General features: G+C 39.1%; 1 protein-coding gene across 12 annotated transcripts in view; it reads right to left on the bottom strand.

Moving 5' to 3' along the window:
* Positions 1-886: 886 nt before the first annotated feature.
* Positions 887-23,530, bottom strand: part of MYO3A (myosin IIIA) — a 135,428-nt gene continuing 112,784 nt past the window's right edge. For 11 of the 12 annotated variants that reach the window (XM_026841630.1, XM_026841626.1, XM_026841633.1 and 8 more), the window contains 7 exons: positions 21,214-21,337; positions 19,881-20,859; positions 19,094-19,232; positions 8,551-8,660; positions 6,001-6,041; positions 4,121-4,261; positions 887-2,330 (listed from right to left, as the gene is read on the bottom strand). In XM_026841630.1, coding sequence (XP_026697431.1) covers positions 2,216-2,330; positions 4,121-4,261; positions 6,001-6,041; positions 8,551-8,660; positions 19,094-19,232; positions 19,881-20,859; positions 21,214-21,337 — 1,649 coding nt within the window. In that variant the 3' untranslated portion in view covers positions 887-2,215. The remainder of the gene's footprint in view (positions 2,331-4,120; positions 4,262-6,000; positions 6,042-8,550; positions 8,661-19,093; positions 19,233-19,880; positions 20,860-21,213; positions 21,338-23,530) is intronic. The other variant, XM_026841634.1, reaches the window with a different exon arrangement.

Raw genomic sequence — 23,530 nt, 5'->3', positions numbered from 1 at the left:
TGATGGACTGGGGCCGCGGCCGGGGCTGCGGCTGCTCCCGCTCCCCCATCCGCTGCCGGACTGGGCAAAGCCGTCCCGGCTGCGCTCCCGCGGAGCTGGCTGGAGGAATCCTGCGGGAGGAATCCTGCGCGAGGCCGCGGCGGCCTGGGGGCGGCCCCTGGCTCCTGCGCCTGCCTGCCCCGGCATCTCTCCTGGCATCCCCGGGCCGGTGCCGGGGTCTTCCCGCAGTCCCTGGGGATGGAGACCCCGTCGGAGCCGCCTTCTTCGCTTCAGCCCCGTGGGAGGCAGCAGGTCTCGGAGATGAGACAGGATGAGGAGGAAAAGACCCGCTCCCCTTTTCCTCCCCGACGTCGTTTCTGAAGGCAACCAAACTTGCCCCTCCTCCCCGGCTGGTTCCCCGCCGGAGCACATCCTTGCCCTGGCTGCCTCTCCTCCCGCCCAGAAGGTTAGGGCTTGAAACCTTCGGAGGGAGGCGGGCTCGGCCCTGCCAGGCCAGGGCTAGGCCCTGCCGACAGAAGCACTCAGGCAGGCCCTGGGGGCTCCCAGGCTGCGGTCAGCCGAGGGCATCCCCCTCCGCTTTCTGCACAAACCCACATGGTTACTAGGACTGTGCCCCCTCCGTGAAATCACACGGAAATGGCTGCTTCTTTTAAAAACGCTGGCCTGGTGGGAAAGTAAAAGAAAACCAGCCTAGCATCCCTTTGTGTGAAGTTCCAGGTCTGCTCCAGTTTCCAGAACGCACTGGCTTTAAGGAAACACAGATGACAACTCCGGCTTTCCACAGCGAGAGACTGCTGTGAGCTCTTCCCCACCTTGCTCGCTTGTGCCCGAGTCCACAATATTTCGTCAGTTCTGGGTGTAATTCAGACACGGCCAACCATATCACTGCCTTGTTTTTATTTACCATTTTAGTAATACATGAGAAAGCAACTTTAAAACAGAGTTCAAAATTTAGACAATGTATTGCAAATTTTACACTGCAGCAAATTTTAATTCCTTGCACAGCCTTATAACTAGTTAAAAGATCAGGAAGCAATGGTTACCTGTCTCTGGGGAAAGGGCCAAGTGTGTGGGGGAAACAGACAAAAACCCAACCCCTGTGGCTCCCTGCTGCCAGTCATAGTATTTAGAAGAGCTGAAGCAAGGGAGCAGGATCAGGCCTTTATACTGGCATCAGGAAATCTGCCTTCTCTTGCTTTGCAGCTGGGAACATGCAATTATGAATCCTGAAAGGAAATGCAGCAATTATCTGTGTGGTTTCTGTGAAATAAGGTCTTTTGAATAAGGAATCGGAGGAAAATTTTAACACAGTGGCCACTGCTTTTATTTCCACTTAATTTCTAGTGGAACTGATTTAAGAATGATCGTTACATTTAGGCCGCAATCAACCAGAAAGCGTTTCCTTTCTTGGCACCCCAGAGATTAAGATTCCTCAAAATCTAATGCAAAGAAGAACAAAGCAAACACGATTTAAAAGTTCATCACTTAGTCACAAAGCTCAGAGGCAGAGGAGAGGGCTGGATATACTTCCCATAAATGGACATCTTCAACATAAAGATTATACACACATTATTGACCTTTAAAACTGGCTACTAGCTTTACAGTAAAGTCAATAATGAAATAAACTGCCATAACATGCTATCCAATTAATCATTTATGTTTGTTTTCATTAGAGGGGCATTCGCCACAGACAGTTCATCCCAGAATTTAGGCATAGTAAACTTAAAATGAGCAGAAATTTGCCTATGGTGCTCCTGTAATTTTTTTTTCCCATAAAACAATTTATTAGAAACAATAACTAAGGTTTTCTGAAGGTGCCTATGGGAATTTGAAAGATTAACTAGGGAACTATAAACTGAATGATCTATTTTAATTGGATGAGACTGATGAAATGCAAATAAGAAAGAAATATGCCTTAAGTAAACTAGATATAAGCTGCTTAATGTCTAATAATTTTAAGATGTAGCAGTGGTATCCAAAAGAAAGCTGATTTTTATATTAGATTTTTTTAAAGTATATGATACGCGACTGACAGTGTCCCTTTGCAACGGTGTTGGGCTGTAAACCACAATAATTCATATTCACATGAACACACACGTTGTAAACTTGAAACATTGGAGATTTTTTTTAAAAAAAAGGAAGCACATGGTATAAAATGATAAAAAAGATTATGCTAATAAAAGCCAAATGGCAGCAGGAACAGCAGCAGCAGCAGCTAGAACTGCTGGATAAGGCGCCGGCGCTGTGAGGTCTTCCGCAGCAGTCGTCTGTAGTCATAGGGATTATCTTCGGTTTTACTCTCTTCCAGGGGGCTTTCTGCAACCCTCGACCTAAGGATTAAGCACAGAAGTGTTTCAGAAATTAAAGTCAAAACATTTACCTTGGCAAACACTCCTAATCGACTGCTTAACCTCCACCCTCGGGGGAGAAAATAAAAGGAGAAAGAAAAAAATTAACTGACTTTGCTAGGCCTCTTCCTGTGCTGCATAAAGCAGGCACCTCGGAATAAACACATTATATACTAAAAGCAGATGAACACAGAAGAACAACATGTTCTTCTATGAAGGGGACAAATAAGAGGACATGAAAACGTTGAGAACATAGGGGTGCTTTGCAATAGCGTTTGCTGATGGTTACTGAACCAGATTTTCAGCTGTCATAAATATGTTTGCTTTGTTTTTAACCTGCCTGTGGAGCTCACTCTAAGTGTCCATCTCATTTTTTTTTTTCTGAAGACAAGATGCATTTTGGAAGCAGAAATGGTCACCTGTCACCAGGTGTTACCATGGAGCAAGATTAAAAATAAAACTCACGTTATTTAAAAAGTATATTACTCTGAAATAATTACAAAAATCAGAGGGGTACCCCACCACTGGTACTACATCAGCGTTGAAGGTAAGTTGCCAAATAAAAAATACTCAGTGCTTCACTTCTGTAGATTGAAAAATGTCTGTATAGTCTTTAGATCCAGGTGACCCCATTCGAGATATACCTAAGTACAGAAATGTTTATTAATTGCATTCATCTGCCCTCAGAGGTAAGAGTGTAAATTTAAAAGTTACACAGATTTTTTTCACTATGGCTAATTAGGATGCAATCAGAACAGCACACAAAGGCAGGAAATTTCTTTTACTAAGCTCAGTGGCAAAATTCTCATTCATCTAAACCAGACCTCAGGTGACAGATTTGGTGTAATTAACCACCCTAGAAATGCAACATCTTCCAAGGGATGTAAACTATATGGTAATTCCCTAATATTATTATTTTAATTCCATGCCTTCACAACACCTTCCTAAAACTAATTTAGATCCTACCTGAAAAAAATGACAAAAATAAAATACCTAAGGGGCACAAAACGTTCTACAGACATTTTCTTTACTACTATGGACACATATTCAAATTCAGCGATCATCCCAAGCTTAGTGTTTTCCTTAAGCCTTTGATCGAGATATTTTCCAAGTTTTTCTTACATATATGAAGACATGAGAAGATACAGGTATATCAAGACATAAATATGTGTCTGCACATGCAGTGTGGGTGCATGGCACAAGGGAGAATATGAATTCCCTTAGCCCAGCAGAGGTCACCCTCCATGAAGTCTATGTGGGAAGAGAGGCGATTGAGCAAATCCTCCCTTTTGGGTTTTTCTCCTGGCTGTCCACCTTGGTGGAGTCCATCACAGGCTATAAGCACATATACTGCTACAGGACAGGGGAAAAGGAGGAAGTCAAGCTGGTGTCTTATCTGCAGAAAGCAGGCAGAAAGTCCGACATGCATTCACCCTATTTAAAACCTAACTGATCAGAAATACAATTTTTAGGTACTGCTTTAGCCTTATTTGATTTTAGATCAGAGATTTACAGTAGGATCTCATCTGGCACTTGGGAGGCCAAAAACTAGCAGGTAGGCTGAACACCAATCACACTAGCGTTTGTCCTGCTGCTGCATAAAGATGGGAAATTTTCAGCTATACATTTTACAGTTTAACTTGGCAAGATTCCATGAATAAAAAAATAGATTTATGTCTAATTTGAAAGTGTATCTTTTTATGAATCTTTTGAATATCTCAACAAGGATATACAACATTTATTTTTTCCTTTTATTGTTTTGTATGAATTACCTCTCAGTAGCTCTTAAAACTGAAGTCCTGCGCTCAGCTGGGTGTCTCCTCTTTCTTGCGGTAGAACTGCTGTCCCTTGAGGTGGAATCAGTAGATGAAATTTCTTGGTAGTAGATATCTAAATCTAGCACTTTGCTCAGACTGTCAATAAATAAGTACACTAAGTTAACAGTTTCACTTTTCAATATTATTTTCGACATTCAGAAAAAAGGCGAGCAAATATCATTATTGGTTGTGTTAATGTGTTGAGGATCTAAGGAAAAATATACATATATAAGCACAAGAAATCAGTCTCTGAAATGTGACTGCTCATAGTGAATGCAGATGCTAAGAAATCTGAAATGCTAAATACTTTCTATGTTCATAAAGCAGACATATATGACTGAAAAAAATTGGGTTTGCCATTATACTCAACAGAGAGGCATTTTTATGGTATAATTCATGTGACCTATTTTAGGTATCTCTGAGGAAGAGATGAATCATTTTCCTAAAGATGATTATTTTTTTATCTGAGTACAGAAAGAGAGTTCTAAAGAAACTAGTTCAGGTATCGGTGTCAATAATGCAGATGCCCCTTATTTTGTTAGATGAATGATATTCAGGGTATTATATCTACAGAAAAAAACCTTCCCAACATCCAGTTTAGAATGGCTGGGGAAAAAAAAATATCCTAAAAGCAACCTAAAAAAAGAAGTTCAGATTTTAATTCTCACATTGGTAGAAACCAGAAATAACTCATCATTTTCAGTTGCTATGTTCTACTAATACAGTTGGCACACGAAAGAAGATGCAGTTGTGGCACTGATTAACTAGATTTAAGATGACTGAAACCTGAGTCCAAAGGAGAGAAAACACAATTTATTTTTTTTTTTTCTGGCTAAATAGAAGACAATAGGTGTGACATTTTTTCAGGATCCAAATGACATCAGAAAAAGCTGTAATAGACTAGACATGGGGGATGTGGACATTAAGTGAATCCTTTAAGCAGTGTCATAATCAAGTGCAATTTAAACTGTGGCTGAATGAAGCCAGATGCTGTGAGCACATATTACATGTACATAATGTTATGAAACTTCCTTTAAGATACATATTTTAGCTACAGGGTTTGTATTCTGCAACCTCAGCTCAGGATAGTGCTAAGAGCCCTTTCATCTTGCTTCTCTGACCAGGCTACCATAGCATGCATGCTACGGTACCATAGCAATGTCACTGGGGGCAGCAAAAAATCTTCAGTATAGAAACACAAATAAAATAAAGCTATGACGTATGTTAGGAGCTGTGAACCAGGTCTACAGCACACGTAAGGATCTAAGATACAGAAGGGAAGAATGTATCTATTGCTTGCTTTATTTCTGCAGAGATCCATCAAAATAGGTTAGTTCCATTGTGAGGAAAAGATTTCTGGTCAAAATTTCAAGGGCTACTCTTCTTTATCTGTTATTAATAATTACTGGTTGTTTTGTTGTGGTTTTTTTTTTTTAATGATCTATTTCCAAACAGTCATATATTTTTAGGAGAGAATTTTAGCACACTTTGTACTTTTGCTAACAAAAAAGAACTGGTCGTTCATTTGTTTTGACTGGAATTTTAAGCACTTTCAATTATTTTCTGTGTCAGAACTATCTTTGATGTGGACCTTATCTTAACTTATTATTACGCGCATGTTGCCATGGTAAAGGGCCATGCTATAGTAAAACTGAATGAGTGAATTCTATAATGGATTTTTGTAATTGAAAATTGCATATTTTAACTTTGTATATGATGGCCTTCCTATGAATCACCAAATTACTATGATTTTTAAAATGATTTATTCTCCTGGGTGAAGTACAGCTATTTCTAGAGTACTAAAACAACAATAGTGAGAGAATGAAAAAAATTACCTTTCTTTTCTTGGTTTCCGTTTTTCGTCTTGTATTGATTTCTAAGAAAATACAAAGTAATTAAAAAAATACTAACAGGAAAGCTTATGCAAAGATACAATTCATCAATATGTTCGGTAGGAGACCGTTGTGTATTTTTTGTTGAAAGAAAATATAGAGAATCTAATTTGCTGAGCAAGTGCCCCAGAAAAATCTCTTTTCAGAATCTCTGAGACTGAGAATGGGGTTAGCATTGTAAATCCCACTGTAACTCCCAAATTTCAGTTGCCATACTGTGAAAAAAAGCTAAAGTAATTACAATCAGAACAAAGAAGATATAAAACTTTCAAGTATCTATAGTCGTTTTAATGAAGTTGACAACACTAGCTCACTGAGGCAAATTTACGGTGATGCCATGAGAATTTCCATGAATACAGACAATGCAATGGGAACAGGCATAATCCTATTCTCATTAATGTCAATGCAGTCTTGTCACAGGTTTTAGTAGAATAAAATGGACAAAGACCCATTTAAAAAGCAGTATACAAGGTGGCAAAAGCACCTTTAAGACAGAAGACATCTAGAAATGCAGAGAAGATTCACAGCAAATGTGAATTATTTCTTATCTCTAATAGACTTCTGTCCCTACAGCCAAAACAATGCTGTGTTGCAGCATCTAATGCATCACACTTCAAAAGCAATATTTTAAAGTGCAGGTAGTCTTAATTGTGTTTCTTGCAAATGAGTGAAAACTTACTAGAATTAGTGATTGTAAAGTCACTGAGAATCAGAAATCACGCTGGACTTCAGTATGCAGGCAAATGGACAAGACAATTTCAAAATGACAGTCTGATTTAAAGAAATATGTCAAAACCCCACACTTTTACTGGCTTGTATGAACAATGGGCTGTTGTCAGGCTTCATTTATACCTGTGTCCCCCTTTAGCTCATTTGATATGCAAGGAGATGAGTGAGAACAGAGGGTGTCTAATTAATATCTGTAACATGACGTGAGAGAAATAACTGGTTTTGCAGAAGATAAATTTTTTCAAAAAATACACTCATATTGTGTGCCTTCACTTTCAAGGGATCTGAGCGCAAATAATCTGTGAATACCTGCAGGTCACAGAGATTTTTAATAAGGTAGAAAATCCATGATAGCTGGGAAAACTGACTACCCTTAGGTATCTCAAGTTAGAGCTCAATGACTTACCCAAGTTCTAAGAATTTAAGAACTAGTAGGTCTCCTTTCTAAGCTTCAGTGTATAGATATTTATGCTGAACCTTTCCCTTACCAGTGAACTTAATGTTGGGAAGACAGGATTCTCTTTTTCACACCTTCTTGAAAAATACCACTAATTGAAGGTAATAATAAGACCTTGAAAAACTGCTGCTACAAATTAATTTAAAAATCCCTTGGCATTACTGCAATTTTTGTTTGCACTGATGTAAGGGCTGTTTCCTGATATGGAGCTGGTCATGTAACAGATTAGCTTTCAGAAAATACTATGTTCCTGACTGTATAGTCTTGACTTTCTAAATATGCATTTACTTCAGAATTACCCTTCTCCTCAGAACTGTCCTAATACAGAATTCAGTGTCATGCCTTTCATTTCAATCCTTTATCTCACCAATCCTACTTTCACAAAACAAACCTTATTCTTACATGTGAATTTATTTTTAAGAATATAATTTCTTTTCAGAGTATCATTGTTCAAAGCTGTGTTATTTCAAAGCCTCAATAATAAACCAGTCGTATTTGTCTTTTTTGGTATGCCAGACACAACTGTCCCTGAAGGCCCTGGTGACACCTTCTGTTGAAAGGAGAAGCAATTGCTACGGTTAGTTTATTAGCTGGGCTCTCACCGGCTGTTAAAATAGGTCACTAAGATACAGGCACCTCGAGCAAATGAGTTTAATTGCTTTTTTGTTGGAACCGCATTCTGAGCTGCTTTTACATTTTCTCTCATTCTGCTTACTTTCTTGCCTTTTTTTTCTATATTTAAGGGCACTGAAGTCGAGTGGAAAGCAGCACTTGGTATCTGAACTTGGACCAAAGGCTATATATAGAGACACTCAAATCCATTAGTCTCCTGAGCTGCTGGTATTTGCCAATTCCTTCATAATCACAATCTGACACATTTGTAAAGGAAGTTGCAGTGTGCATACTAATAAAGCCTATTTAGTATTTGCTCTCTCTGCAAGATCAAGCACTAATTTAGACACTCAGAATAGCTCTCCGAACCTGTTTCTCTCCCATGACTTACACAGAAACTACAGAGACCAGGCACTTCATTTGGGTACTGCTAGTGCAAATGCTGCTTACGCATATAACGAATGTACGTATGTTTACATACAAAAGTAAAAATTGGCCTGACCTAGGTCCCCAATCAGGGTAACTGTGAACCTCAATTTCAAGTCTAGTTTGAAATGTAATGTTTGTGGCCTGCTTCCTTTTCAGCAGGACACAGCTTTTATGCTGCATTAGAAAGGAATATAGGGAATTGGGCAATTAAAGTTTAGGTGGGAATCAGCTGGCAGTTTTAGCCCACAAAATCATGCTAAACTCACATGTATTAGAGTGTAGTAGGTGGAGTCTTCTGGATTATTTAATGTCTTGGGTTTCCGTGGCCTCCTTGGGGGTCTCTGCATTGGGCGAGAGTCTTCTACTTTGGCTGCAACTGTAAAAAAGCAGAAGATAGCAATGCTTATTTTTTCACAGAATGGGAATCTTTTGTAAAAACAGGAGAAAATTTCACCAAAGAGCAAAAAAATCCATGTAGCCACTTTTACTGCTTGCAGTAAGTTAAGAAAGCAACTGTTTGGGACGTTTGTATCACCAGACTGGAAAGGAGAATGGGTTTATCCATTTGAGTCCCAACTACCTACAGAGACACATGCCACATAATGAATGTCAGGCTGGAATAGCCCAGTAGTCTGCCTGGCACAGTCTTCTGAAAAGGGCTGATGCTCCACATTCAGAAAAGGGCCCTGAAGGGTTAATGGCTACTGGAAGGCTACCATCTCATAACAGGGACCTGGGCAGTGGCGATGATATTTTTTTCAGACTCAAGTCAATCATTAAGGTGCTGAATGAGAGGACTAGCATTAGACCTCTGATTCAGAGGTTGGTCCTCTACATTATCATGGTGTAGATTTTCCTCAGGATCTCCTGCTGAGGCTATACAAGCAAAATCATGTACCTCAGGGCAACAGAGTGTGACCATGTCCATTGCATCCAGTATAATCTAGTTTAGTGTACTCAATTTCTGGTCTCTATTTTTACATTTTCTGCAAACATGCAAAAAAAATGCTTTCATTCTAACGGAAACAAAATGAAGATTTTAACACAAAATGGAACTGCTGTCCTCTGTCAGTCTCCAAACTCAAGACTTAGAAAATGATTTGTGAAATACAGTGGCTGGCACATGGGGAACTAGAAAAATGTCTTGGATATTTGCGTGTTAAAAATCTAAATGCAATTCTGACAGTGCTAGGATATAGGGCTGCTAGCAGTTAGTAGACTGTCATAGAGTCAACACAGAGTGCAAGGTTTAATGCTTTATTCTTGGGAGACCACAGAACTGACTCTGGGGGGCTGAGGGACCACAAATGTGTAGCACAGTGAGCATAATCACCTTCCATTTAAGTTAACAGGGGGCTACGCCAATTCCTCCATGAAGAAGGAGGAGACCGTTGCCCAGCAGCAAAACACCGATGACAGAGATGGGTAATAGGGATACATACAGGGTGATGAATGAAGTCACAGCACAAAGTTTAGGCACAGTGAGCTACATGTCCAGGTATACTGCATTATCCAGTGAGGTATTATATTGTCCTTGTCCCATCACAGAAGTATTCAGGGGACAGACCATGAGAGAAAACATCATATAAATGAATATAGTGTGAGGGTGGAATGAGGATCTAGCTCCCAATGAATTACTGAAGTGTGTTCTGCTGATCTGATTCTTTTTCACACAAAATTACTTTAATTCCATAACCCAGATATGCTAACTACATGTGATTGACTCTTAGAAGGAGGAATGTATGTTGTTCTCTAATGACCATCAGAAATCCTTTTACATGATAAAAACTCTCCCATGTATGTCAGACATCTTTTTAATTAAGGAGGTAGCACAATCATTTAAAATGAGAAATGATCAGTAATACATCTGTGTTGACTCCTGCAAAATTAGCTGTTCAAGTTTTTTGTTATGTGTGATAAATAAAGGCTTGTAAAGGTCATGGCTATACAGAGGAGCCAAAACAAATAATGTTAATTTAAACTGTAGTTGGATAATGATTACATTTATTGTTTTAGTTTCTTATCTGAAATGCAGATTGCTTCTCATGTAATGAATGAACAAGTATCTTAACATTTTAACATTTTGCACTTAAGAGAACAAAGGTGTTTTTCTAAGCCAGGGTACAGATAATTCATGTTAAACAATGAACTTTATATTTAATAAATTCATGTCAGTAACCTGTATTAAATATAAATTACATTATTTGATTTGAATAGGTATAGCATGCTTGATTGTGCTCTTATGTGGGCTGCTGTTACCTTGCTGCATTTCAAATGGGCCACCTGGAGTTATCCAAATTTCCATTTGCGGAAGAGTAGAGGCATATCTTCCCTATTTTACTTTTCAACACAACAGGAACCTAAACTAGAAACAATACCTTAAACAGAACCCTTAAAATTCAGTGTAGTTGAATAGAAATCTGTAGGGCATTTTCAAAAACTGTGTCAAAGATCATGACTACATGAAAATCTGGAAAAGGAAAATGAAGCCAAACTGGGAGCTTTAGGAAAATCCCAAGGAAAAGGCTGTCATAATAGCTAAAGATTTTTTATTGTCCCCTAAGAATTCATCGCTATGTATGCTGTTACATTATTTAATTCATCACTGTCAAACACATAAAGCATTATCATATTCTAGATTACAATTATTCCAACTGAAATTACTTGTATACTTCTTGTGTATGTGCTCTGCAAAGAAGACTCTTCTCACATTCAAAACCCATCATTTTGACAATGGTAAGGGTTTCAGTAAAAAGCAGCTTTTCATCTCAGCTCGTGCATTGTACATAGGTATGAGCTATGCAAAAGAACTGAGGGAACAGAAATACCATGTTGGGGCAGGCAGCCTTCTAAGCTTGGACCTTCATCGTTCTTTTTTAAAATTACATAGAGGGATGAAAATGCAATTCTGAGTTTTGTCTCCAAATTACACAGTAAGTAAAAAATAGTTTTATGGGTTTCATTTTCTTTGTTTCACCAGCAAGCGAACCTATGATTTCCTTATGCACTTAGATTTGCGCGTTCATTGCTACTGAAATACAGCTGATGTAGTAGTTGCTTGTATTGGATAACTCACTGCACCAAGTAAAATTTGTTTTTTTATTAGTTGCTGATAATTCCAGAAATCATTTATTTAGTAGAATTAAAGGTAGAAGGCAAATTAAATACCCAAGCCTGATAAATGGTGAGTTTGATGTGCTTGTTTTCCAGATGGCCTATACCTTTCTGCAGTAAGCAATGAAGCAAAAGGAGAAGTAAAATAATTCACTTATTAATGGGCCAATTATGTTGCTGCTGGAGTCCATTACAAAGAAAAGGTTTTTACTGAAGCCCAGTCTCTCCATAGTAAAACATGTTATAGTCTATTTTAACTTAAGACTTCAACTATCTCTAAGAAGATCTGGCCTGATTTCTATCTAGCAAACATTCTAATAGTATGTTACAACATCGATATGAAACCCATTCAAAACAGTAAGTGTCAAAGCACTTTAGAAATGTCAGGTTGGCACTGTCATTCCTATCCTACTAGCAGGGTAAATAAGATGTGCAAAGCAAGACACACCAAGACTTGCTTAAGGTTACATCCCAGTTAGTCATCAACACAGCTAAGGGGCTGGACTGAAGGACTGTGCTCTGCAGCCAGCCCCTGCCCTGCAGTTGTACCTACCTGAACAGATGCTGCCAGTGCTGCGACACATGCCTTAGAAGCAATGCATAGGAGAAACGAAACAAAAACATTTGATGCTACACAGACATTCCTTTCTAAAGGTTTTACCAAGAGGAAGACAGGTTGAACAACAAGTTGAAAGGAAGGATTTTCCTCAACTGCCCCAGTGCATGCAGTCAGTACTCAGTTAAAAGAAAGCGGTTTTGCTTTCATGACCTGGATGCTTTGCTTTTGAACCTCAGCAGCAAATGTCAGCCATGCTGAAACCCGTGCCAAGAAAGTTAAATCTCTCTCCTGCCCAAACCTGAAGCAGACCTGAAGTAGACTGTCAAAACATACATTTGATCAAGTGATGATGAAAAGTTTAATAAAAGTTAAGGTCATTCTCCATGAGAATGAATGAATTACAGAGTTAAAGGTCAGCGAAGGCATGTGAATAGTGTGTCTGCCAGGTAACGTTAAAGAAGGTTTACCAAATGTAAGGAAAATTCCTTATTCCTATCAGTATCTCAGTAAGCTCATTTAAGATTACCGTAAAGGTTCCTACCTAAGTTGCTGTCCCAGTTTTAGTTGGAATTGAATTAATTATTCCTTTTTAGTAGCTGGTACCATGTGTTTTGGACTTAGTGTGGGAATAATGCTGATAACACACTGACATTTTAGTTGTCGCTAAGTAGCACTATCATCAGTTAAGCATTTTTTCAGTTTTCCATGCTCTGCCAGCGAGCCGGTATACAAGAAGCTGGGAGGGAACCTAGCTGCCAGGGCAGCTGACCAAGCTAGCCAAAGGGATAGTCAATACCACAGAATGTCAAGATCAGTATATAAACTAGGGGGATTGCTGCTTAAGGACTGTCCAGTTATTGGTTAGCGGGTGGTGAACAACTGCATTGTGCATCACTTTTTTTCCACTTTTATTTCTCTCTTTTTGTAATATACCTTTTCACTACTATCACTATTATTATTATTATTATTTAAATTATTATTTATTATTTTTATTGTGGATGTATTTTGGTTTATTTTAGTTATTAAACTGTCCTTATCTCAACCCAGAAGTTTTACTTCTTTTTCCAACTCTTCCTCCCCATCCCACTGGGTGGGAGGAGTAAGCAAGCAGATGCATGGTGTTTAGTTCCCAGCTGGGCCTAAATCATGACAGCTGCATGCACACCTTTTGACTCTATGGTGTTCAGTTACAAGGTATAACTACTTGCATACTCAGCCCTCACTGAAAGCTCCAAATACACTGAAAAAATAAGGGAAGGGACAATGACATTTAGGACCAACTCATTTAATATATGTGTATCATGAACACCACCACAAAGGCCTGTGCTTGAAACATCCAAGTATGAGCAAGATATGCTTGAATAAAGATGAGTCAGTATCAACAGCCCTTTTGGTTGAACTGTGTCTGCACATTCTGACATACAGTGATAAGCTTGGAAGACAACAATCTCAAGGAATCAACATCCATGGATGCTAATGTAAATTAATGTATGACTTACAACAGATCTTATACTGAAAACTGGAGAAATAGTGTGGTTACAGTTGTGATAAGCATCTAAGTGGCATCTAAGTGATGAAAGGTCTCTATTTATTGGGTCACCTGGAGAAACAGATAAACCTGTCTTCAGGTCATTTTAGTGAAATGTTACATGTTTGATTCAGCGCTGTATCGTACAGGGACAGAAGTATAAAGCCAGGCTCAGAATAAAGCAGGAAGAAAACCAACAGTAAGAGCAGTAATTGTATGGGTTTTGTAGAGGAGCTTGGAGGTAATCAGAAAAATGCAAATGTAGGAACTGGAATTCCAGGACCTGATAATGAGAAGTTAACAGGGGTTACTGTTTACAACATTTATGTGCATCTCTTTTTACTGTCCTAATTGTACACAGTGTGAGGATGTAGTTACTCAAGTTTGGGATTTGCACATAAAAAAGCATTGTTCTTAAACATTCCGGTTAGTAATTTTTAGGTATTGTTTATTCATGGATTGTTTACCACAGCCAGATTTGGAAATTATGGTTGATGAGTGCAAATCTTTAGCAATCTGGAAGAAAGAGGATTATTCTAGCACAGACCTACAATATGAACTGCAAGAGACTAAGAACTTTCCAACTGCATACAGCAGGAGTTAAGAGTGTTGAATCTCTCATGCCTAAATCCTGCTAGCCCCAGTGAGGCAAGCAGTTTCAGTCTCTGGCTGACACTAATACTCTAATTTCTGGTGACCTGGGATTATTGCTATTTAAGAGAGAATGTTTAAGGAAAATGGCTGTACTCCATTTTTGTACTCTCCCAAATCTTATGCTCTGCCACGGATCTGACTGACTCCCAACACAGAATTTATACATCCCAGCTGTGTGGTGTCAAAGGGCTACTCCAGTAGCTGAGAACAACCATAGTGCAGAAGTGCTTGATGACCCCACTTTTCTCCAGTCCCATGCCTCAGTGCTCCCTGGCTGGCCACTCACTTGTAAAGAAGAAAGATCGCCAGTGAATACTGCTATCCTCACCCACTGCTACAAAGGCTCCCTTCTGTTTGCAAAGGCTGCCCATGAAACACCCATAAATAGTGCTGCAGCAGCCTACAGCAGGAGGAATCCTAGATGAAAATCCTGCCTGTCTCACTACTTCATGTAGCTGAAGAGGTCCTCAGCTGCACCAGAGTTACTTGTACCATGTGAATTTAATTCTAAATATAGAAAGTTCTCTTCCTGGGATTTTGTACTTGAACTATCATTTAATATTTAGAAGGATGGGCACCATTATTCACCCGCAGAAAAAAGAAAATTTGCTCTTATAATAATCAAATTCCCCTCACTTCAGGCTTTGACCTCAAAAAACTTGACAGCGGCTATTTGTGCATCTAGTCTGGCACCACAGTAACCCAAGGATCACTATCAGTCCAAAGGTTCAGTCCTGGGATGCAGCCATTATGTTTAGCTGAAAGCGTTTAGCAAGCAAATATAACCTACTCAGAAATTCATGCCACAGGGAATATTGTTTATTCCAGGAACCTTGTGCAGCTTGCTTTATGCATCTTTATAAATACAAATAAATTCACTAAAGAACAACTTAACCTTGTGGATTTAAGATTCATTTAACCTTTGTGCTCACATGTTCTTTAAGCTGCAGGCTCTGCATTTTTATTAAAATAAACAGTTTTGAAAATGTGAACATTTGTCGCAGTACGCTATCCAGCCATCCCACAGTTCCTCCCCTTCTGTGGGTAGCAACGTAATAAAATATTTTATCAGAGGAGCTGGTAAAGTCTCAAATGGAACAATGGCCATCTACCCGCAGATTAATGCAGACAAGTATTACTATCTGGCATACAGCTATAAAATACAATTCTTGTGTTATAGCTGTAAAATGACATATAAAACTAGTGAAGCTGAGAAAAAAGTGTAAATATATGTAAATGACCAAAGTAATTACAAATAGGTAAATACTAGATGATTTAAAGAACACCTAAAGCTCAACAATCCTTGCCTTTGTAAGTGTAGGCCAGCAAATGTAGTCCTAAAGGGAAACCTGCAGTAAAAGCCTATCTTTCTGTAAATGTGTGTATAAACTACTGTAACACATAATGTAGGCAAGAAGACAGGAAGGCTCCTCCCTGTTTAATGGACAGTGGATCACTCACCATGTCTACTTGCTTCACTGTAGCATGACAGTCTGCAGTACATTAACTACATAAAATGAAAAACTTGAGGTATCTCACTATATCGCATAGAGGAAGAAAGTACAATACCCAGAATGCTAATAACCCCTGTGCTGTAGGCAGTACAACCTAAATTAATTGAACACCGGCATATTTTTACTTAAATGGTCTCCACATCTAGTTAGATCATGTTTGTTATAATAAACATCTACTTAAGACAATGCAGCTATGTAACTGAGCTCTATAATGCTTAGGTTCCAACCAGCTTACAAGCAAGCTGGGGAATTACTTCAGTGTATTCTCTTACTTCAATATCATGTGCATTGGTCATAGCTGGAAAGGAATCAGTTTTCCTGTTGAGAGAGTTATGCTCAAATGAAGAAAGTTCATTTCACCATTCCACCAAGAAAGGTCTTTCAGTGGACTGGTTAGAAGTTACAAATATGGCTGTGGGGATGTGTGAAATCAAGGCTCAGGTCCCTGCTGCCATCAATTCACACCCTAGCTGAGCGGCTGAGCCTGGTGTCTATGGTGTTGCAGAGTGAAATGTCACATCATGGTCAGGAAGGCTGGCAGAACACAGCACTTAACTAGAACCCAGCTGGCCTTCCTTCACGCTTTTTTGAAGTTCGATGTCTGGCAAAAGTCACCTTCGTTATATTTATCAGGAGTAGGCACACAAGTTGTATAATTTACTTGGGTCAACAGCAGAACACAGCAAACACAGACTACAGCTGCCCAGCTCAGACCACCTGGGCAAGAAAGCTCATGGAGCCAGACCCAGCTCAAAGTATAAATACTACCTCTTGTATCAAGGGATAGTTGGCTACAGAAGGATTGGAAACAAGAGTTCTGTCAAGAACTGGAAGAGGACTGGTTTTGGGGTGGTTTGATTTACTGGAGCAGAACATTCAGTGACTAGCAGTATACAGGCTGGAAGGGCTACTCTGGTTTGAGATGGAAGGGGACAACTTATGCTTTCCAGTGTTTAAGTTCTGGTAGGACAACTTTAGATGGCCCGTGCTTTAGTGGCCCATTTCTCTGTAGTGAGTTCAGTCACTGCTTCTTAGTCAAACAGCACCCCCTATTTAATTTTAAATGCATTCAGCTTTGAAAAGAGTAACTCCTTCTGGGATCTGTACTCACCTTGTCCACATGCCAACCTGCAGCAATTTAATCAAAACTGAAAGCATGTGCCCATCATATTTATTTTGGAAAAAAAAAAAATCAGTTAAAATTCTGCATGAGCCATCTTGAAGTGAGCATACCTTGACCACATCGTATGTTTTAATCTATATGAATATGAGCATTCAGGACTCCTCTTTTTGATGCTTCCTACTGTTTTGAAGTTATGATTGCTATTGCTGACATTTTCTGTAAAAGGCAATTAGTCAAAACAGCAAACATTCAATTTTTGCACCCATAAGATAGAAAAAGAGGAGCTTGTAATTCATCAGCGTTTTCTTACAGGTTTTGCCTCATGCATGAGAAAGCTAAATACTGTTATGTCACACAAACACATTTGTCAGGAGAAACCAAAGAAAATAAATCCTCCTTTTGCTAAGACCACATAACATTACCTTGTAAAAAAAAAAAATCTTATTTATTTTTGTTTATTAAAATGGGGCCAAAGACCTGGTCTCTTGTGCAACTCAACAACTGTTTCTGTGCTGTCTTAAAAAGTATTTTGACTTGGTTCAAAGAAACATATGACCTTTTTCATGCCAGTGTTCAAAAGGATACAACACAGCACTTTGACACACTTCACCATTGGAAAACCACTGTATTATGACACCACAGAGGTTTAAAGCAGTGGGACATTTTCAGAGATAAAAGCAAGTGAAGCAGGGTTGCATGCACAGGTGATAAACCCTGCCATCCTTTTGCTTCCTGTAGAGGTACTTCAATTTACAGTGATGTGAAGGGTAGACTTTGCACCATTTTGCACATGGCATGAATGTACTGGTACATTTTCACCTGATTCACTTGTGTAAGTAATGAAATGTTTAACTAATAAAACAGGGATTTGTGTATTCCCCTCCCCTCTATGCAACTCTTTTCTCTAGCTTCTGTAGGAACATGTTTAAGAATCAAGAGTTATTTTCCAAAGGATGCATTTTTAATTCCTCAGGTTTATCCTGTCAAAAATCAGCAATATTTAATAGGCAACTCAGTACAAACTCATTAATGACAATCAGAAACATTGTCCTGTCTTTGAAAGATCATGGCACTTAATTTTCCATTTCGTATTTGTTTCTTCTTGCAGACTTCAGTCTTGGATACAGGCTGAACTACTTAGATTATCTACCAGCAGACAGTTTACATTGAGGTTTAGCTTTTGTAAACAACCAGCCCTCATTTTAGCAGCTTGCCCATTTGAGACGACTGCAAAGTGGGGATGAAGTACTTTTAGGATCTCTTCAATGTAGCCATGGAACAGAAAGCAGTTTCAGCATATGTGATAACTGAATCCTCAGTGTTCTAGTGAAAATAGTACAATTAGCTCTGGGTAGTGAGGGACAGTCCTGGATCTAATCCCAGATGTGAAGAGGCAAGTGCAGTGGCATGGCTTGGCAGAAGCAAGCATCCCTGCAGAAATGGAGACACACCCAGTCATTTGCCCTCATCTTCCTCCACTTCTGCAGCCCAAGACACAGGCTGAAGAAATCCTCTGTTAGATCTATTCCAACTGAAGAGGCTTGAGCAGCTCAGTCAGCTCTTTGTGGCACCTCTCTGCAGGGCACAGGTCTTAACAATCTGCATGCTCCGAATCCCATGTCTTTCATCTTTATTCTTCCAGTACTCCTTCCCACTGCCACATAGTCTGCCCCAAGTGTGTCTGCATTTTTGGAACCCCTACAGCCCATGTTAATTAGAATGTAAATAACTCTGAGGTGTATTTTCAGGGGTAACGTCCTCTTAAATGTGCGAGTTAAATGGATGCCAATTTATTAATAAAACTTTACTTTCAATTTTAAGAATATACCCACCAACATAGGTAGGAGTTACAAGTTTTGATAGCCTCAATTGCATCTGTAGATAGCTAAAACTTTACTTAGTATGTATGTGACAAACATTGGTAAATAGTTTGACACAGTATCACTAGCACACACAATTGAGCAACATATGAGTAAAAAAGAGCCAATGTGCAACTTTTAGCAAATAAAAGTATTCCTAGAGATGCTATGTCTAGGTCTCACAATGATTCATCCACCAATCTTAAGCAGCACTAAAACAAAATACCAGGAAAAATAGTAAATACATAAATCCCAACCAGGCTTGGATATTTCTTTGGAATGTATTCCAGACATGTACTGATATGGAGCTTAGTACAAAAATGTACAGCCTGAGTTATCCAAAAGCCAGAGCTAACTCACCTACTAGTTCCCCAGCCTTTAAAAACACAACTAGGAGTTGCTTCTTCACAGTCCTGTTTACAAATGAAAATTCTGCTAACAGTAAGGTTCAACATTACCTGACTGACAAACATGAGAAGGAAGTTGGCCGTTAGCTTGCTTATCTTTGGACAGCATGACGGGTTTCAGCTGATGTGACAATATCATTTCATTCAATTTTTGCTGCAATGCTAAGTAGTCTTCAGATAATTTTGATATCTGAAAAATATAACACAGGATTTTACATTATTATATAAATAAGTATACATGTCCCAAGGTAATCAAATGTAAAATTGTGGACTATAGAATGAATTTAAAAGGTATTTCTCCACCTACTGCAGTGTAGGCCCCTACCACATTTACCTCCCCATTCCCTTAAAAAAGAAGAAACAGACAAAATAAAACATGCAGCCCAGTCCTGAAGCTACTTCATGTTTGTTTACACGTGTGAGCAGACAGTGCCTTGATGATGCAAAATAGGTTCTACAGCTGTAGGCATACTTCTCTGCATGTGTGTGATTCCTTGACATTGGCACGCCACTTTTAGTTTCAGCTATAGACATTTCACAAGTTTACTAAATTAAGAGTCTTGCTTGGTAAATGCACATTTCAACAAAGGCAAAGTTTTTGCATTTAAGCTAAACCAGGTTAAAACTAACACCATTTTTATCAGTGCTCTAATTTTGTCTTTCCGTCCTTCCCAAAAAGAGAAGCCCAAAACACACATTTTTATAGAACACTCATTAAAAAATTTCAGTCTTAGTTTAGGGAGCAAAACCTTGATGCCACTGAAGCCAGGAAAATAACTGCCATTCTGTCATTGCTCAGAGTATTATGCTCAACATACATAGCATATAGGCTTCTTACCTGCCGCGAAAAGGCTGCCAAATCACAAGCCTCTTTCTCTGAACCTCCCTTCAGTATCTTAGGGTCTTCAACCTCCGTATCAGTGCTTTCCCTATCTTTTGTTGTTTGGGGATCATTATTTTGAACATGTACAGCATCTGTTGGCTCCTTTATGATTTTCTCTTGACTTTTACAAGGTAGTTTCCCTTCTTTCCTGAGTTGTCCCCTCCTTCTGTAACCCCGGTAACTGCTCTGAATAACTACTGCTGCCTTCTCTTTGTCTTCTGAACCTTGTTTTTCTACCTCAACTTGTTTCCCTGAGCCTCTTAGTGACTCTTTTCTTATAATTCCTTCACATTCTGTAGGCATCATTACTTCATGTTTCAGGTGATTTCTTTCAACATCCCTGTCAGTCCTGGGCTGGACCACAGCAGATTCTTGATTTTGGCCATCTGCACTGAGTTTGTCTTGATTATCTTGCTCTTTCTGGGGACTAGGTTCAGCTATGATTTTGACAGAAGATTTGCTGGACAACTCTTCCCAAGAGGCCTGTTCTTCACCTTCACTAACATGTTCTAATGCAAGGTTCTGCTTCACAGAAGCTTTCTTTCCTTCAGTAGATGATTTTTGTTGCTTCTGTAGATTACTTGTGTCACTGTACCCAGAGCACTTGCTGTCAGTAACAGCATCAGCTTCATCTTGAGTCTCATCGTTCGCTGCTTCTTCCAGTATATCATTTTGAGCTGGCTGCAGTTGTGCTTCAAGGAATTCCACAGCAGATAATTCCTCCTCTGCTATTTTTCTGCACTGCTCCTTTATATTTTTACGGACTCTGTAGCCTCTGTAATTGCTCTGAACAATGACAGCTGCTTCTTCTTCTGTTTTAGGAAGGGCACATTTCACTCCAGCTGGACTTGCCTCACTCTCTTGAAGTTCTTCATCCTTTTCCTGTTTGCTAACAGATGCTTCATTTTCAGTTTGTTTCTTTCTAAGCGATTCCCTGAATGGAATAGTTTTGGGAAAAAATTATAGCTGAAGGAGATGAAGGATAGTGACAATTTTACAACTACCTTTAGTGGTGTTTGTGTACTAAATGGCAATCTGACACATTGCAACGTGGGAAAGATTTAGTGCATATAGTTGGAATTAAAGACAGCGAACCAATCTTTGTCTTTCTGATTATTATTATTTATTCGCTACTAACATTAAAAACCTCCACATAATGTACATTATCTCTGCATACATATCTAGAATAATCCTAATTTGCTTCACTTTTATCTTACATTGCTGTTCTTCAGCAGTGTAGTTACTGAAAAGGGACACATTTGAGTGACATAAGAAAAAATAATACTACCTCCTCTTTTCAAAGGTCTTCCTCTCCTTATATCCCCTGTAGTGAGACTGAACTGTTATTGCTGCTTTGTTTCTTGTCTCAGTTAGTTCTTTTCTCTTCTTCCTGAGTAAGTATCCTCTGGCAACTGATACAAATTATAATATAAAACGACCTTAGGCAACAAGCAATGGGTGTCCCACACATTTCAGAGTCAAATGATAAATGCATTAGACAAAAAACAGTAAGGAAATACGGATCGGGGTGGTTATTATGATTATATTTCATCTGAAATTATTCTGTCCCACAAAACTTTTTTCAGATTTCAGAAAGCTGTACCCATTCTACATGAGGATAAAACCAAGCTCTTTCTTCATATGTTCTTGGACTAAAGAAAATACAGGAAGATGCAGAATGAAGTAGAAGCACAGTGCTGTAGAAGTGCCTCTAGAACACAGTGCTCTCAGCTTCATGTACCTGCTTTGCCTGATTCAGGCAATTGCTTTGACCCAGTCTTTCATTTCCCTGGGAAACGCCTGATTAACAAGCTATAGAGATTACCAGGCTCTCTTCTGTCACAGGCTTGGAATTAGTTGAATATTCAATAGATCAGAATAAACCTGAAAATTTTATAGCTCAGCGGTTACAGAAGACTTAGCTCATGCTCCTTGTGCAAAGACTCATTATTCAAAAGAAAAAAAATCAGCATGAAAGATGTGCTAAACTCCACAGTAACCAGGTGCACTGTGGCAAGGGTACCTGCTCCTATGCTTTGTGGGTGGTACAAGTTCAAGTTTCTGGTCTGAACCAGGATTAATAAGGACTCAAACATGGGTCTTCCCTGAGACATGTAGGCGCTGACTAGTCAGTAGGAGGCTTGATGCAGTTGCTGGCACATAGGTATCTAGTGCCATCTGAAGTGCTCCAGGATAGCCAAGGCGTCTACATGGACCTGGCAGAGAGAACAAGACAGACAGTACTTTCTGGAGAGAGAAAGTTGGGTATACCACATGAAATAAAGCCAGAGGCCAGGCAAGATAACCTAGGGCATCTCAAATGACACTAGATAACAACATGGGGGCAAATGAGCTGAGCATTTCGTAGTTTTGAGTAAAATGAATCAAACTCTAGGCTCTGCTGACTGTAAGGGGAGTTTAGACACCTAGGTCACTTTCAGATATCTACACTGAGGTGTCTTAATCAGATACTGAATTGCATTCAGAATGTTGTTTCAAAAATTCCTGAACTTGCAAATAATTTCCTAAGGGGAACTGGCACAGTCTTCACAGTGCTGTGATATGGACAATTCTGCAGTTCCAGGGATTCAGCACAAATCCACTAATCGCTGAGAAAATAAAAAGAACACAGTATTTTATTAAAATATTTTTGTTGAACTCTAATTCCAAATGCAGTACCAAGACTATGGGGATAGAGGATTCAGGTGATTTAAATACCCTGATGAGATGGTAGATATGGGAGCTCTTAGTCCAACTCTGCTGAGAGTGTTTTGCATCACAGGAAAAGGTCAAGCTCACTTAAGAATGGAAAGGGAGCATAAGCAGTCTATTCTAACATACAACCTGGTGCTAGGTTCTATTTGCTTTAGCATTCCATACTCGTAGTTTAGATCAGCTTGGACTCCACTAGATGCAGCAGGTCAGTGTAAGAAGCACTGTATAAAAGGGATATAAATTACATCTTGATAATTGGATATAGGGCAAAGGAACCCAAATAATTATTGGAAGTGGTACAATTGTTTTTTTATACTGCAGTCTGACAGGGCCTTAGAAAAGAGCAAATTGTAAAGCACTTGCAGTACTTCTAGAGTTTCTTGGACTTCTGAGCCAATCCTCATTCCATTTCCATACAAAAGCAACTCAAAAGAGGTTATTTTGAAAAAAATTAAGTTACATTGTCAATGGACATGCCAATATAAGCTAAGTCTGTCCTTTTTAGACTTATTCTGGTTCACATTTCAAGTTTTCTGAGAACTTTGTTATGAGATAGCAGCTGTCTAAGCTTTGTTTTCAAACTGGAAGAGGAATTTTGTATTGCTTTAGAAATAAATGGGGGGAAAAAAGACTGAGAGAGCTAAGTAAAAATGGACTTCCATTTTGTTCTGGCTTCTCGTGCACTGAAAAAAGTTGAAACTGCCCACAGGATGGAGAAGGTAGACAAGAAGAAACATTGGGGAGATCAACAGAGAAAAGTGGTAAATTCATACTTTTGCATTTGCTAAATATCCTAATATAACCGACAACTTTCAGACGTGTATTTTTGGCACATCACTGGATTTTATTCTGGTTTTAAGATTGTTTTCTACACTGATGAAGTTATACCA

This window comes from Athene cunicularia (assembly GCF_003259725.1).
Source record: "Athene cunicularia isolate RWA chromosome 2 unlocalized genomic scaffold, athCun1 chr2_part1, whole genome shotgun sequence".
Classification (NCBI taxonomy): Eukaryota; Metazoa; Chordata; class Aves; order Strigiformes; family Strigidae; genus Athene; species Athene cunicularia.
This window is presented reverse-complemented; position numbering and strand designations above follow the sequence as displayed.